The 15,419-nt window shown below is 45.0% G+C and overlaps 1 protein-coding gene across 2 annotated transcripts in view; it reads right to left on the bottom strand.

Moving 5' to 3' along the window:
- Positions 1-15,419, bottom strand: part of ATP6V1H (ATPase H+ transporting V1 subunit H) — a 158,018-nt gene that overhangs the window by 80,634 nt on the left and 61,965 nt on the right. For both annotated transcript variants that reach the window (XM_040433044.1, XM_040433045.1), the window contains exons 7-10: positions 15,173-15,277; positions 11,984-12,037; positions 4,779-4,876; positions 2,557-2,749 (exon numbers count right to left, since the gene is read on the bottom strand). In XM_040433044.1, coding sequence (XP_040288978.1) covers positions 2,557-2,749; positions 4,779-4,876; positions 11,984-12,037; positions 15,173-15,277 — 450 coding nt within the window. The remainder of the gene's footprint in view (positions 1-2,556; positions 2,750-4,778; positions 4,877-11,983; positions 12,038-15,172; positions 15,278-15,419) is intronic.

Below are 15,419 nucleotides of genomic sequence, written 5' to 3'. Positions count from 1 at the left end.
TTCAGGATGTATCAGGATGTCTTCAGTTCAGTCATTTTGACTGATCAGGCAAAAGATAAAACCGCAGCATGCTACGGTTTTATCTCCTGCGAAAAAAACTGAAGACATGCTGGATGCCGCATTTTTCCCCATAGGAATGTATTAGTGCTGGATCCGGCATTCAAAATACCGGAATGCATGCGCAGACCGCTAAAAATGTGTAAAAAGATACAAGACTGATCAGTCTGTCCGCATGACAAGTGGAGAGATGGATTCGTTCTTGCAATGCATTTGTGAGACGGATCCGCATCCGGAACTGCCCGCCGGATCACACTGCTGCAAGTGTAAAAGTAGCCTTAGGCCTCTTTCAAACGGGTGTCACCTTTTGGCTCCGGATGTGTCCCGGGTGCATTGCGGCAAACCCGCGCGGGTAGGTACGCAATTGCAGTCAGTTTTGACTGCGATTGCGTTCCGTTGTTCAGTTTTTATCGCACGGGTGCAATGTGTTTTGCATGCGCGTGATAAAAAACTGACTGTGGTACCCAGACCCGAACTTCTTCACTGAAGTTCAGGTTTGGGTTCAAGGTTGTGTAGATGTAATTATTTTCCCTTATAACATGGTTATAAGGGAAAATAATAGCATTCTTAAAACAGAATGCTAAGTAAAATAGGGCTGGAGGGGTTAAAAAATAATAAAAAATAATTTAACTCACCTTAATCCACTTGTTCGCGCAGCCTGGCTTCTCTTCTGTCTTCATCTGAGAGGAAAAGGACCTGTGGTGACGTCACTGCGCTCATCACATGGTCCATCACCATGGTAATGGACCATGTGATGAGCTCAGTGACATCACCACAGGTCCTTTGACAGGTCCTGAAGAAAGAACAGGAGACCGGCAGCTACGCGATCAATTGGAGGAGGTGAGTTAATTTTTCATTTTAAATTTTTTAACCCTCATTGGCACTGCGCCACCAATGTTTATTATACTGGGGTGTTGGGGGGGCGCACTGCGCCACCAATGAAGGTACCGCACCTGAGGGGTTAACTGCAGCGGATCGCAGCTCCCTGTCAGAGGTCGGGTGCTGGCTATTTGATTCCGGCACCCGCCTCCTGTGTTTGTATTAACAGGTCAGTTATCTTCATTGGTGGCGCAGTGCGCCACAGCCCCTCCCCTCCTCCTCCCATCTCTCTTCTTATTGACGGCGGCAGCAGCACAGGGGGGAGGGAGAGACTCCTCCACTGCGCTGCTGAGAAGAACATCGGCGGCGGGGCAGAGAACTATCATCTCCTGTGCCCCGCCGCTGTATTCAATTGCAGAGTTGCAGCGGCGGGTCTAGTCACAAATGGCGACAAGACTAAAAAGTATTGTCGCCATTTGTAAATTCTAAGTTGCATTGGCGACCATTTTGATCGCCTTTTTGAGCCCTGACTTGGTGCACGGTCTGAAATGAAAGAGGCTGCCTCAATTGTGAGCAATTCTGCAAACCCGGACTGGGTTTGTGTTTCTACGGGTTTTGTCTATGTGACTTTGTACCACATTACCACTTTTAATTATATCATTAAAAGTTAAAGGAGTTATCTGCTTTTTTTTATATTGAATACCTATTCTCGTAATATGTCATCAATATCAGATAGGCGGGGGGATGACTCCCGGCACCCCTGCTGATGAGATGTTTGAAGAGAGGGAAGCAATCATATGAACGCTGACATTTCTTCACTGTTTGCCTGCTTGCCATAGCAAATGCAGCAGTGAGCAGGTGTAATTACAACTACGCCATCCCATTAACTTCAACAGGACAACATAGCTGTAATTACATCTACCCACCACTGTAAACAGTGAAGAGAAGGCAGCTCTAGCATGAGCGCTGTCTCCACTTCAAACAGCTGATTGGAGGAGGTGCTGGGAGTGGGCCCCCCGCTGATCTGACACTGATGACCTATACCGAGGATAGGTCATCAATATTTTTAAAAAAAGCAGACAGCCTCTTCAAAAATTCACTGTGCATGCACACAATTTCATTTTATTTAATAGAGAATGGTGTAACTAGAAATTTTTTAAATCACTTCATTTTTTAAATATACTTGCATCCAACCTGAAAAAAGCTGTAAAGTCATGGTCACTGTTGTGAGGCAAAAGCCGTCCCTAGTAACAGAGACACAAAAGAAAGCAGAGAGGAAGTGGCAGAGCAAGATGAGATCTTAAACCTTATAAAAGAACTGCTTCTACAACGCTTTTGAAGATCACAGGAGTATCCTGCCTTTCTTTAAATGTGACTTCTATGAGTTGCGGAGCTGAAAAATAACATAGTGGGAAGCAACATAAAAAGATGTCACAGCAGTACAGTACTCGCAGATTCCACATAAGGGACAATCCCCTTGCTTATGAGAGAAATTAATCTAGCTGTGCAGCTGAAACAGGGAATAATATGGCTGAAAATGAAATTAGGGAAGCCAAAAAGACCTGTTCATTCACAGGTATGATTGTTCAAGCCATTATGCAAACTTTTTCGAAAACTCAGGTACACGTTAAGTTTAAAACCCCACTATTTTTGTATTGTTAGTCTATAAACATATCCTACCTTAAAAGCTGCAAGGATAATCCTAGTCACTTTCTCTTTGACAGACTCCTGGAGGATATCAGACAATACTGGCACAATGTTATACCTTCGCAGGTATTCGCACATTTGTGGACTGAAGGCAAGGAGCCATATTGAGAAGATCATTTGATACTGAAGTTGAAATCCACATTTATTATGCAGTACAGACATTATGCTGAAATACATAAAATGTAGAACATGTTAGAACAAATATATGACCCAAACTACCCAATAAACGCCATTATATAAAAAAAATAAAAATTACCATTGTTTTTTCTTCTATCTTACATATACTGTACACATATATCCAGAAAAAAAAAAAAAGACACAAATTACACCAAAAATTCTATTATAATTTTTGAATATTACATTATTTGGTTATAGAATTTTTTGACTATTATTAACTATCCATCCCTCCATATTACATACAGATGTGTTCAAAATAATAGCAATCAGACATCACTAACCTGTTCAATCACTGTTTTTGGTAGAAATTATATTTCTACATGGCAAATAATTTACTAACAGGTGTAGTAGAGTAATAGAAACCCAACAGATCCAAAATGACATGCATGCTGCTGATTCTCTGTGATTGAATCACTAATTGAAAGGGGCATGTTCAAAATAATAGCAGTGTGGAGTTCAATTAGTGAGGTCATTCATTCTTTGAAAAACAGGTGCCAATTATTGCCCTTATTTAAGGAAGGAAGGCAGCAAATGTTGTACATGCTGGTTACAGTGCATTTCTCTCAGAAATTCTGAGGAAAATGGGTCGTTCCAGACATTGTTCAGAAGAACAGCGTACCTTGAGTAAAAAGTTGATTGGAGACAGGAAAACATACAAAGAAGTGCAGAAAATGATAGGCTGCTCAGCTAAAATGATCGCAAATGCTTTAAAATGGCAACCAAAACCGGAAAGACGTGGAAGAAAGCGAAAAACTACCGTTCGAATGGATAGAAGAATAGCCAAAATGGCAAGGACTCAGCCAACAATCAGCGCCAGGAAGATCAAAGAAGGTCTAAAGTTACCTGTGAGTACTGTTACAATTAGAAGACGCCTATGTGAAGCCAAGCTATCTAAAAGAAGCCCCCGCAAAGTCCCACTGTTGAAAAAAAAGACATGTGCTGAAGAGGTTACAATTTGCCAAAGAGCACACTGACTGGCCTAAAGAGACATTTTGAGGACTGGTGAAAGATTGTTCTTTTTGGGTCTAGTGGCCGGAGACAGTTTGTCAGACGACCCCCAACACTGAATTCAAGCCACAGTACACTGTGAAGACAGTGAAGCATGGTGGCGCAAGCATCATGCTATGGGGATGTTTCTCATACTAAGGCGTTGGGCCTATTTATCACATACCAGGGATCATGGATCAGTTTGAATACATCAGAATACTTGAAGAGGTCATGCTGCCTTATGCTGAAGAGGAAATGCCCTTGAAATGGGTGTTCCAACAAGATAACGACCCCCAACACATCAGTAAACGTGCAACATCTTGGTTCCAGACCAACAAGATTGACGTTATGGAGTGGTCAGCCCAATCCCCGAATCTTAATCCAATAGAAAACTTGTGGGGTGACATCAAAAAGTTTCTGTTCTGAGGCAAAACCAAGAAATAGAGAAGAACTGTGGAATGTAGTCCAATCATCCTGGGCTGGAATACCTGTTCACAGGTGCCAGAAGTTGGTTGACTCTGGTTATACAACTAAATATTAGTTAAGTGATTCAAAGGAAAGCAAAATCTTCAAACATTTTTCAGTTTATATAGTGAATGTTTGAGTTTGTAAACAAGAATACAAACACTGCTATTTTTTTTAACAGTCTAATATTCACTTTTGATATATTTTTCATGTTTTGATTTGGAATAGAATGTGTAGTGTTCCCAGTGCATTTGTGTGTATGGAAATCAAAGCTTCTAGAAGGATTTTGAGCTTTATTCACTTTTTTAAACACACTGCTATTATTTTGAACACAACTGTATATCCAGAACATAAAAACACAATTCACCGTTAAGTGCACCTAACCTGTCTTCTTCCTACGATTATGACGTTGATCTCTGTGTCTAAAACATTCTTCTCTCCTGTACTTGTTGAGTTTCAATAATCATATTACTCGTATTCCCAAGCTACAGTCAAATCCATGGCGACAGCAATTGTCTTTTCGAGGCTTCTTAGCATTTATCATTATATTCTGTAAGGAGCCTTACCAAGTGACACCATCTGCTTCCACCCACGCGAAACGATACTCATTAACCCTAAGCATCAGCTGAAGGCATCCAGCAACACACTGCACGTACTGGGAGCTCTAGAAGTGGAAGAATGATAGACATTAGCAGCACAAGAAAGAAAGTAAGTAAAAAAAATAAAAGCACAGATACAGATTCATTTGGCTAAGGGAGAATGACAATTATATTTCTAGTCATTTATTGGGAAAAATAAGACTTAGGATGCCAATGCAAATGCGAAAGAGGTTCATCGCCTGTTAGTCGGAGTGACAGTACAACAGTCTTTAATTAATTCTTGACTGCTGAACTCAGGAGACGCCAATTGTTTAAAGGGAACCACTAGTTTGGGGTCACTAAACCACCAGCATGCAATTTTGCAGCTGGAACCTGCCAACAGCAAACCCAGCCATCCCCACAAAAGAAAGTAAATGAAATTGAAACTTATCAGGAGAAGTGTTTGGGAGTCTTCTCCAGTGGCATCATTCCCATGTGCTTTGCACAGATGCCGCTGAGAACGGTAAACCATGCTTCGCTGTGCATGCACTGTACACTGGGGGGCACATGTACAGTGAAGTAAGGTGCGCCATCCTCGGCACAGTGTGTATGCACCCGATTTCGCAGGAGAGGAGTCCCAGACTCTTAAAATATGAAATAAAATATATTATATACGTTCTTTTGTTGGGACAACTGGGTTTGCTGCAGGCAGGTTTGGGACCTTAAGACCCAGCAGGACTTCGCTGGTTTAGTGGCCCCAAACCAGGTGTCAGGTTCCCTTTAAACATTGTAGTCTAGTATACTTTATAATGCTTAAAGGGGTTGTCCCATCTCAGATATGCCCCCATTGTCTGATAGGAGCGGGTCCCACCGCTGAGACCCGCACCTATATCGAGAACGGAGCCCCAAAAGTGAAGGAGGGCGCACTGCGCATGCGCAGCCGCCCTCGATTCATTTTCTATGGGGCTGCCAAAAATTGCCGAGCACTGGCACGGTACGCTTCCATTCACTTTTATGGGAGCAGCGCTTGGTGGTGGACGGACCCCGGGAAAGCTCCCTGATCCGTTCTCGTTATAGATGCGGGTCCCAGCAGTGGGACCCGCACCTACCAGACAATGGGGGCATATCCTAGTAATATGCCCCCATTGTCTGAGATAGGAATACCCCTTTAAAGGGCATCTGTCAGCAGATTTGTACATGTAAAGCTGGCTGACCTGTTACATGTGCGCTTGGCAGCTGAAAGCATCCGTGTTGGTCCCATGTTCATATGTGCTAGCATTGGGGCTTAGGGTCCCAAACCTTCCTGCAGCAAACCCAGCTGTCCCCAGAAAATAAATTTAAATGATGTTTCATACTTCCTGGTTCAAGAGTCTGGGACTCTTCTCCTGTGAAATCGGGGGCATAGATACTAATCTGCTGACAGATGCCCTTAAGATTGCTAGCATAGATTGTCGCACAGCTTTTCCCATCCTCACGCTATTAACTTGCCTAAACAAGTCCTTTCTTGTTTGCTATTCCCGACATGTTTCGTTAGCACAGTGTGCCTTTTTCTGCTGCATGACATATAACACATTATTGGATCTGTGGCAATATGACGCTGTGATGGTGAAAATGCCCATTGAGAGAGTGATTGATATGGGGTTCATTTATGCAACAGCAGAGGCTGTCGACAAGCCAATAAATTCCAGTCGCTGCGGTTACAAAGTTTATGAAATGGATTATTAAGTTGTTCCATGGAGTGCTTGTTTCTAGGTCTAGGCACAAACCTATTGATTTCAGACATTACAGAAGAAATATAGTAGTATGTGAAAAAGAGGAACTCCGGCTTCCATAAAACTGTGCTTTATTTTGCCAAGGATATAAAAGCCAAATTCAGTTTTCTGTAATGTCTTGAGGCGAGCTGTTCTGGAGCTTTTTTTTTTACAGAAGTATTCCATACTGGTTATATAAGGCATAGAGTTAAAGGGATTCCCATCTCGGACATTGGGGAGGATATTCTAGTGATAAGCCACCAATGTCAGACAGGTGCAGTCCGAGAGCGGTGCACCGCACATGCATGGCCGCCTCTCCATTCACTGCTATGGGACTGCCAGTAATAGCAAAACCAGCTCTAGAAACAGAAGCAGGTTCCAAGCGTGGGTCCCACACCTATCTGATAGTGGTGGTATATCCTAACAATATATGATCAATGTCTGAGATGGGAATACCTCCTTTAACTTAAATGTTAATTAATACATTTAGCGCCTCTTACTCCAGCAGAGTTCTTAATTAAGGGGTTCTCCGGGCTTTTAATATTGATGACCTATCCTCAGATCGGCAAGGGTGTCGGACCAGCTGTATGAAGAGAAGGCAGGTGCGCGTCCCGTCTCCTGTCTCTCTTCCTGCTTGCCATAGACATAGCAGCAGCGAGCACGAAGAGAGACTGAGGACGGTACGTGCACACGCCTTTTCATTCATACAGATGATCGGCAGGGGTGCCGGGTGTCGGACCAGCTGTATGAAGAGAAGGCACGTGCCGTGTGCGCGTCCCGTCTCCTGTCTCTCTTCCTGCTTGCCATAGACATAGCAGCAGCGAGCACGAAGAGAGACTGAGGACGGCACGTGCACACGCCTTTTAATTTATACTGATGATCGGCAGGGGTGCCGGGTGTCGGACCAGCTGTATGAAGAGAAGTCACGCGCCGTGCGTGCCGTCTCCTGTCTCTTCCTGCTTGCCATAGAAGCAGCGAGCAGGAAGAGAGACTGAGGACGGCACGTGCACACGCCTTTCCTTCATACAGATGATCGGCAGGGGTGCCGGGTGTCTGACCCCCGCCGATCTGATATTGATGACCTATCCTGAGGACAGGTCTTCAATCTTAAAAGCCCCTTTAAGACTTGAAATGAGGAGCCTTTTTGATCTTTGCATGCACAGAAATCTTGAATATTTTAAACCAATAAACAAAATGCTTATATGGAGCGGTATAACGGAGGATTGTCAATTGTGCCGCTGTAATGCTACATATTCATTTTAATGGAAGCTTGCAAGGTCAACTCCCTTCCACAACACACAGAAATGTACCTTTTCCAACCTCTGTAGAAAAACACTAAGATAAATATATATAGCTCTTAACATATAAAAGGAATGAGGTGGTTTGGTGCCATTATGAGTAAAATTTGCAGGGTCAAATCCAAGGTTTTCTTTTTAAAATGACAAACATCCATTAACGTAAAACTTTCTGTACAACTGTGCTAAAACAACATTTTTATTAGCATATTTGGGTAGATGCAAAATTCTAAAAAAGTAACGTGAATCTCTACACAAGATATATTTATCTCAGCACATAAAAAAAAAAAAGCCAAATCTTAAAAGAGAAAGTGTCACCATTTTGTTGCCAGTTAAAACCAGATAGCAATACATGTTTTTCTAACCAGTTTTTATTTGCTCATTGTAGACTTTTTATATCCACTGTATTTCCTGAACATGATTATGGGGGCAGCCATCTTGCCTGAGCTGTTCTTAACAGCATTTAGAGATAAGCTTTAAAGCAGTCAACATGGGCCAAAGAAACAATAGACAGGAAAAGACTCATGGACTTGTATGGGAGAGTTTTCTAGGCATGCTCTGTGACCTGTGCAGAGGTCATTGTACAAGGAAAGAATAGATTAGCTTTGGCAATCGTCTATTGTGAATGATGGATCCTGTGTGTGTATGATAGATATAGATAGACATACACACACATTATATATATATATTATATATATATATATATATATATATATATATATATATATATATATATATATATATATATATATATATATATATATAGACACATGGAAAATTTTAAATAACTGCCAAAATATCTTTGAAAATATGTTTTACATGAAAACTTGATTTAAAGAATAGGTCATTTTCTGACACATTCCCTTTAAACCTGAACAAACCAAGTAAGCCAGTTTATTCCTGCACAGCCAAAAAAATCAATGGATGTCTATTGCATGAGAAACTCCTGAAAAGAAGGCTAAAAATGACTAAAGCATGCTGAAATAAAAAAATAAAAAAAATAAAGCAGTTGATCCAAAAAGTGACAAGTTTAGGAAAATGAAAAAAAAATTTAAAAACCGCATGTTTGCACAGTGTTTCATAACTCCAATAACAGGGATCAGCGACCTCCAGCTGTTCTAAAACTTAAACTCCCAGAATCCTTCTTTCACTTCTATGGTAGGCTACTTTCACACTGGCGTTTCGGGGCCCGCTCGTGAGATCCGTTTCAGGGCTTTCACGAACGGCCCAAAACGGATCAGTTCAGCCCCAATGCATTCTGAATGGATAAGGATCCGTTCAGAGTGCATTAATTTGGCTGTGTTTGGTCTCCGTTGCGTTTTTTAGACGGTCACTAAAACGCAGCTTGCAGCGTTTTGGGGACCGTCTGTCTATGCGCAGCCAAACGGATCCGTATAGACTTACAATGTAAGTCAATGGGGACGGATCAGTTTTTCACTGACACAATATGGTGCAATTGAAAACGGATCCGTCCCCCAATGACTTACATTGAAAGTCGAGACCGATCCGTTTTGACTTAGACAACATTTGCATAGAGTCTGTATGTTCTCCCTATGTATCAGTGGGTTTCCTCTGGGTATTCCTGTTTCCTCCCACAATCCAAAGGCTTACTGAGATGGAACTTAGGCTACTTTCACACTGCCGTTTCTGGGTCCGCCTGTGGGATCCATTTAGACACAGTCTTCCCCCTGCACTGTGCTATGAGCTGCAGTAGACACAGTCTTCCCCCTGCACTGTGCTATGAGCTGCAGTAGACACAGTCTTCCCCCTGCACTGTGCTATGAGCTGCAGTAGACACAGTCTTCCCCCTGCACTGTGCTATGAGCTGTAGTAGACACAGTCTTCCCCCTGCACTGTGCTATGAGCTGCAGTAGACACAGTCTTCCCCCTGCACTGTGCTATGAGCTGCAGTAGACACAGTCTTCCCCCTGCACTGTGCTATGAGCTGTAGTAGACAGTCTTCCCCCTGCACTCTGCTATGAGCTGCAGTAGACAGTCTTCCCCCTGCACTGTGCTATGAGCTGCAGTAGACACAGTCTTCCCCCTGCACTGTGCTATGAGCTGTAGTAGACACAGTCTTCCCCCTGCACTGTGCTATGAGCTGCAGTAGACACAGTCTTCCCCCTGCACTGTGCTATGAGCTGCAGTAGACACAGTCTTCCCCCTGCACTGTGCTATGAGCTGCAGTAGACAGTCTTCCCCCTGCACTCTGCTATGAGCTGCAGTAGACAGTCTTCCCCCTGCACTGTGCTATGAGCTGCAGTAGACACAGTCTTCCCCCTGCACTGTGCTATGAGCTGTAGTAGACACAGTCTTCCCCCTGCACTGTGCTATGAGCTGCAGTAGACACAGTCTTCCCCCTGCACTGTGCTATGAGCTGCAGTAGACACAGTCTTCCCCCTGCACTGTGCTATGAGCTGCAGTAGACACAGTCTTCCCCCTGCACTGTGCTATGAGCTGCAGTAGACACAGTCTTCCCCCTGCACTGTGCTATGAGCTGCAGTAGACACAGTCTTCCCCCTGCACTGTGCTATGAGCTGTAGTAGACAGTCTTCCCCCTGCACTCTGCTATGAGCTGCAGTAGACAGTCTTCCCCCTGCACTGTGCTATGAGCTGCAGTAGACACAGTCTTCCCCCTGCACTGTGCTATGAGCTGCAGTAGACACAGTCTTCCCCCTGCACTGTGCTATGAGCTGCAGTAGACACAGTCTTCCCCCTGCACTGTGCTATGAGCTGCAGTAGACACAGTCTTCCCCCTGCACTGTGCTATGAGCTGCAGTAGACACAGTCTTCCCCCTGCACTGTGCTATGAGCTGCAGTAGACACAGTCTTCCCCCTGCACTGTGCTATGAGCTGCAGTAGACACAGTCTTCCCCCTGCACTGTGCTATGAGCTGTAGTAGACAGTCTTCCCCCTGCACTGTGCTATGAGCTGCAGTAGACACAGTCTTCCCCCTGCACTGTGCTATGAGCTGCAGTAGACACAGTCTTCCCCCTGCACTCTGCTATGAGCTGCAGTAGACACAGTCTTCCCCCTGCACTGTGCTATGAGCTGCAGTAGACAGTCTTCCCCCTGCACTGTGCTATGAGCTGCAGTAGACAGTCTTCCCCCTGCACTGTGCTATGAGCTGCAGTAGACACAGTCTTCCCCCTGCACTGTGCTATGAGCTGCAGTAGACAGTCTTCCCCCTGCACTCTGCTATGAGCTGCAGTAGACAGTCTTCCCCCTGCACTGTGCTATGAGCTGCAGTAGACACAGTCTTCCCCCTGCACTGTGCTATGAGCTGTAGTAGACACAGTCTTCCCCCTGCACTGTGCTATGAGCTGCAGTAGACACAGTCTTCCCCCTGCACTGTGCTATGAGCTGCAGTAGACACAGTCTTCCCCCTGCACTCTGCTATGAGCTGCAGTAGACACAGTCTTCCCCCTGCACTGTGCTATGAGCTGCAGTAGACAGTCTTCCCCCTGCACTGTGCTATGAGCTGCAGTAGACAGTCTTCCCCCTGCACTGTGCTATGAGCTGCAGTAGACAGTCTTCCCCCTGCACTGTGCTATGAGCTGCAGTAGACAGTCTTCCCCCTGCACTGTGCTATGAGCTGCAGTAGACAGTCTTCCCCCTGCACTCTGCTCAATCTCCCCTTACACTCAACAAGTAACTGACACTTATAATAAGCAGAGGGGAAAAGTGGAATCAAGTAAAGTTCATTTGGATAAAAATAAACCCATTTTAAATTAAACTACAACCTGACAAAACAGACTTGCTGCTTTTTTTCACCAAGCCCTAAGAGTTTCATTATCACCTTTGCCGCCTCCTCAATCCCCTATGTAACTTCTCATCATGTTTCCTGACCAAACCTTGTGATTTTGATTTCCGATGCCATACTTTCTGTGGCGAACTTAGGTCAATCTCTGTTTATCTATAGCTTCGTGCCATGAAATGAGCTGCTTTAAAAGAAACTTGAGTAGCACAAACGAAATACAGAACCGGCTGGATCCGATACAACGTTGACACTGAAGTAATGAGTGAGGTTACAGTAAAACGTACAAAGATACAATGAAGTAACCTGGTGTTAGGCAGCTGTGCTCTAGTCTATGATTCACCATTATACCAGATCTATCATAGCCTGTTTCCATTTCTGAACACCTACATCACTAGGAGAAACTGTTCCTGTTTCCATAGCGCCTCCACTTCCTCGTGATTTCTAAAAGAAGAAAGAAATGTCAAAAACTTATTTAAAAAGTTAGCAGAAAAGCAACTCTCTAAAAAAATTAATAGCACCATGAAAAGAAGGTAAACGTAGGACACACTTTAATATGATGAGGCAACATGGCAGCCTTCAAAGCTTAAAAGGGGTTTTCTCATCATGGACAATGGGGGCATATCACTAGGATATGCCCCCATTGTCTTACAGGCGCAGGTTCCACCGCTGGGACCTGCACCTATATCGAGAACGGACCCCCGAAAGTGAAGGAAGGCACACTGCGCATGCGCAGCCGTCCTCTATTCATTTTCTATGGGGCTGTCGAAAATAGCCGAGCGCTAGCTCGGCTATTTCTGTCGGCCTCATGGAAATGAATGGGTGTGGGGGCCAGGCATGCGCGGTACGCTCCCATTTACTTTTATGGGGAGCCGGCTTGGTGGTGGCCGGACCGGAGTCCTCCAGCCACCACCTTGCCGGGCTCGGCTCTCGATATAGGTGCGGGTCCCAGCGGTGGGACCCGCACCTATATGACAATGGGGGCATATACTAGCGATATGCCCCCATTGTCCATGATGAGACAACCCCTTTAATATCTTAGGAACCTACCGCATTGACATAGCAGTCTGATACGTAGACAGCATCATGTTACAGAGCAGGAGGAGCTGAGTTCTTCAATGGTTTTGTGGCAAAAGATTTCAGTGTAGCTTGTTTACTGATCCAAATTCCACACTCCCAGGACCCCTGCTGATCAGCTGTTTGAAGGGGTCATAGCGCATGTTTGAGCGCTACGTCCTCTTCACTGTTTAACTGCGAGCTGTCTAGCTTGAAACGGAAGTGCAGTGTAACTACAACTGCTCGCCCCGTTTACTTCAATGGCACAAGCAGTTGTAATCACACTGCACCTATATGCTGTTCAAGAGTGAAGAGGACGCAGAGCTCGCACAAGGATCCCAACCCGTCAAACAGCTGATCAGTGGGGGTCTCGCGAATTGGACCCTCGCTGATCTGACATTGATGTCCTGAGGATAGGTCATCAATACTGTAGCACTGCACAACCCTTTTAAAGGGAGTCTGTCACTAACTCTTCAGGTTTTAAACTGCTTACCGTATATTGCGTTCTTGCACATGTACAAACAATAATAACAGGACCTTTCTTGTTTTGGTCCAATTCTGTAAAGCTGCAAAAATGAGGCTATAAGTTTATGCAAATGAGGGCTCACAAGTGCCCAGGGCGTTCTTGCTGTAAGTGCCCAGGCCTCTAGGCGTTTTGCATGCCTAACTTCTCCCCTGTATATTGTCTGGCAGGTCCTTTCATGTTACATCATCATCTCCAATTCCCGAGATCCCGCGGGTGAGCACACCTGCACAGTTTCCCGCGGGGGCCGGGGCATGCGCACTCCGATAACCACTGAGGGTATGGGCTCTGTTTGCGGCAGTGCATATGGGCTAGCTTCTGGTAAAGATGGAGGAGGTGGAGCGGGGAGAGACAACAGTGAGCAGCGGCAATGTGGTTATCGGGGTGCACATGCCCGGGCCCCGCAGCAAACTGTGGAATTGGAGATGATGATTTAACATGAATGATATACTGGGGAGGAGTTAGGCATGCAGGACGCCTAGAGGCCTGGGCACTTCCAGCAAGAACGTCGCCCCCAGGCATTTGCAAGCCTTCATTTGCATAACAATCTAACCTCGTTTTTCCAGCTTTACAGAATTGGACCAAAACTAGAAAGGTACCATTATTATTGTGTGTGCATGTGCAAGAATGCAATATAAGTCTTTAAAGGGGTAGTCTCATCTCGCTAGGATATGCCCCCATTGTCTGATAGGTGCGGGTCCCACCGCTGGGATCCGCACCTATATAGAGAACGGAGCACCAAAAATGGTGAAGGGCGCACTGCACATGCTATTTCCGTCGGGCCCATAGAAGTGAATTGGAGCTCCCAATCACTTCTATGGGGAGAGAGCTTGGTGGTGGCCGGACTGGAGTCCTCCAGCCACCACTTTGCGGGGCTCTGTTCCCGATCTAGGTGCGGGGTGCCAGCGGTGGGACCCGCAGCTACAAGACAATATGATGAGATGAGACAACCCCTTTAAGCTGCAAGTATTTATTTTGGGAGGCTATACTAGAGACACACTTCTTTCCTGTCCTGTCTGTATAGAGGTGTGAGCAGGGAATGTGCACTGACATGACAGCAGGTTAATTCAGTTTTCAGGAAGTGATGGAGTGCACCCCTCTGTGGAACGGACATGGCGCTAAGTGGATAAAGTGGCAGGCAACCAATATAAGAAACATCCGCAGAGAATTTAGAACAAGAGAATAAAAGGCAAAGACATCTATTTGTGCACAGTTTATTTTTCTGCCTTTAGGGACAAATGCAATTTAAAGGGGTTGTCCAACCCCCAAAGCAATTTTAATTATGGCCCTCAAAGTGATCAACTAAGGCTACTTTCACACTAGCGTTCAGAGCGGGTCCGTCTGATGTCTGCTCCTATAATGCAGACGTTTGGATCCGTTCAGAATTGCATTATAGTTTGAAAAAAAAACTAAGTCTGAAAGTAGCCTGAACGGATCCGTTCAGACTTTACATTGAAAGTCAATGGGGAACGGATCCGTTTGAAGATTGAGCCATATAGTGTCATCTTCAAGCGGATCTGTCCCCATTGACTTCCATTGTAAGTCTGGACGGATCCGCTTGCCTCCGCACGGCCAGGCGGACACCCGAACGCTGCAAGCAGCGTTCAGGTGTCCGCTAGCGGAGCGGAGGCTGAACGCTGCCAGACTGATGCATTCTCAGCGGATCCGCGTCCACTGAGAATGCATTAGGGCTGAACGGTTGTAAAACTACAATTCCCATCATGCCCTGCTGTAGGCTGTCTGGGTATGCTGGGAGTTGTAGTTTTGCAACAGCTGGAGAGCCACAGGTTGGCCAACCCTGACTACATGAACATTATACATCATTTTACTTACTAAACGACCAGCAAACAGACGCAATATCACAATCTGCTGCCTCGTTCTCTATGCAAGTACAGCTAATGTATAGCCAGTAATTAAGATTCTGTAATGGCAGCAATTACAGTTCTGTGTCACTTCATACAAAACGGCACAATCAACAAGAAATCCAGTGAAAGAAATACCTGGGAGCTCAGCTGAGTTTTAATCCAGTTGAAGTAGTAATTCAAATCGCTGCCTTCCATTAATTCTTTCCCCCAGGCTGCCAATTTAGCAATTATACGCGCTGCCTGAAAGAGTGGAGAAAAAACATCTAGATCTTCATTTTAACTCATATTATACCCTTCATTCTATGTACTGAAGACACATGTACACGGCTCAAAGTTCATCCGATCGCTCGTTCCCTATAATCTGCCCGTGTAAAAGGTGCAA

The sequence above is a fragment of the Bufo bufo genome, chromosome 5, assembly GCF_905171765.1.
Source record: "Bufo bufo chromosome 5, aBufBuf1.1, whole genome shotgun sequence".
NCBI lineage: Eukaryota > Metazoa > Chordata > Amphibia > Anura > Bufonidae > Bufo > Bufo bufo.
This window is presented reverse-complemented; position numbering and strand designations above follow the sequence as displayed.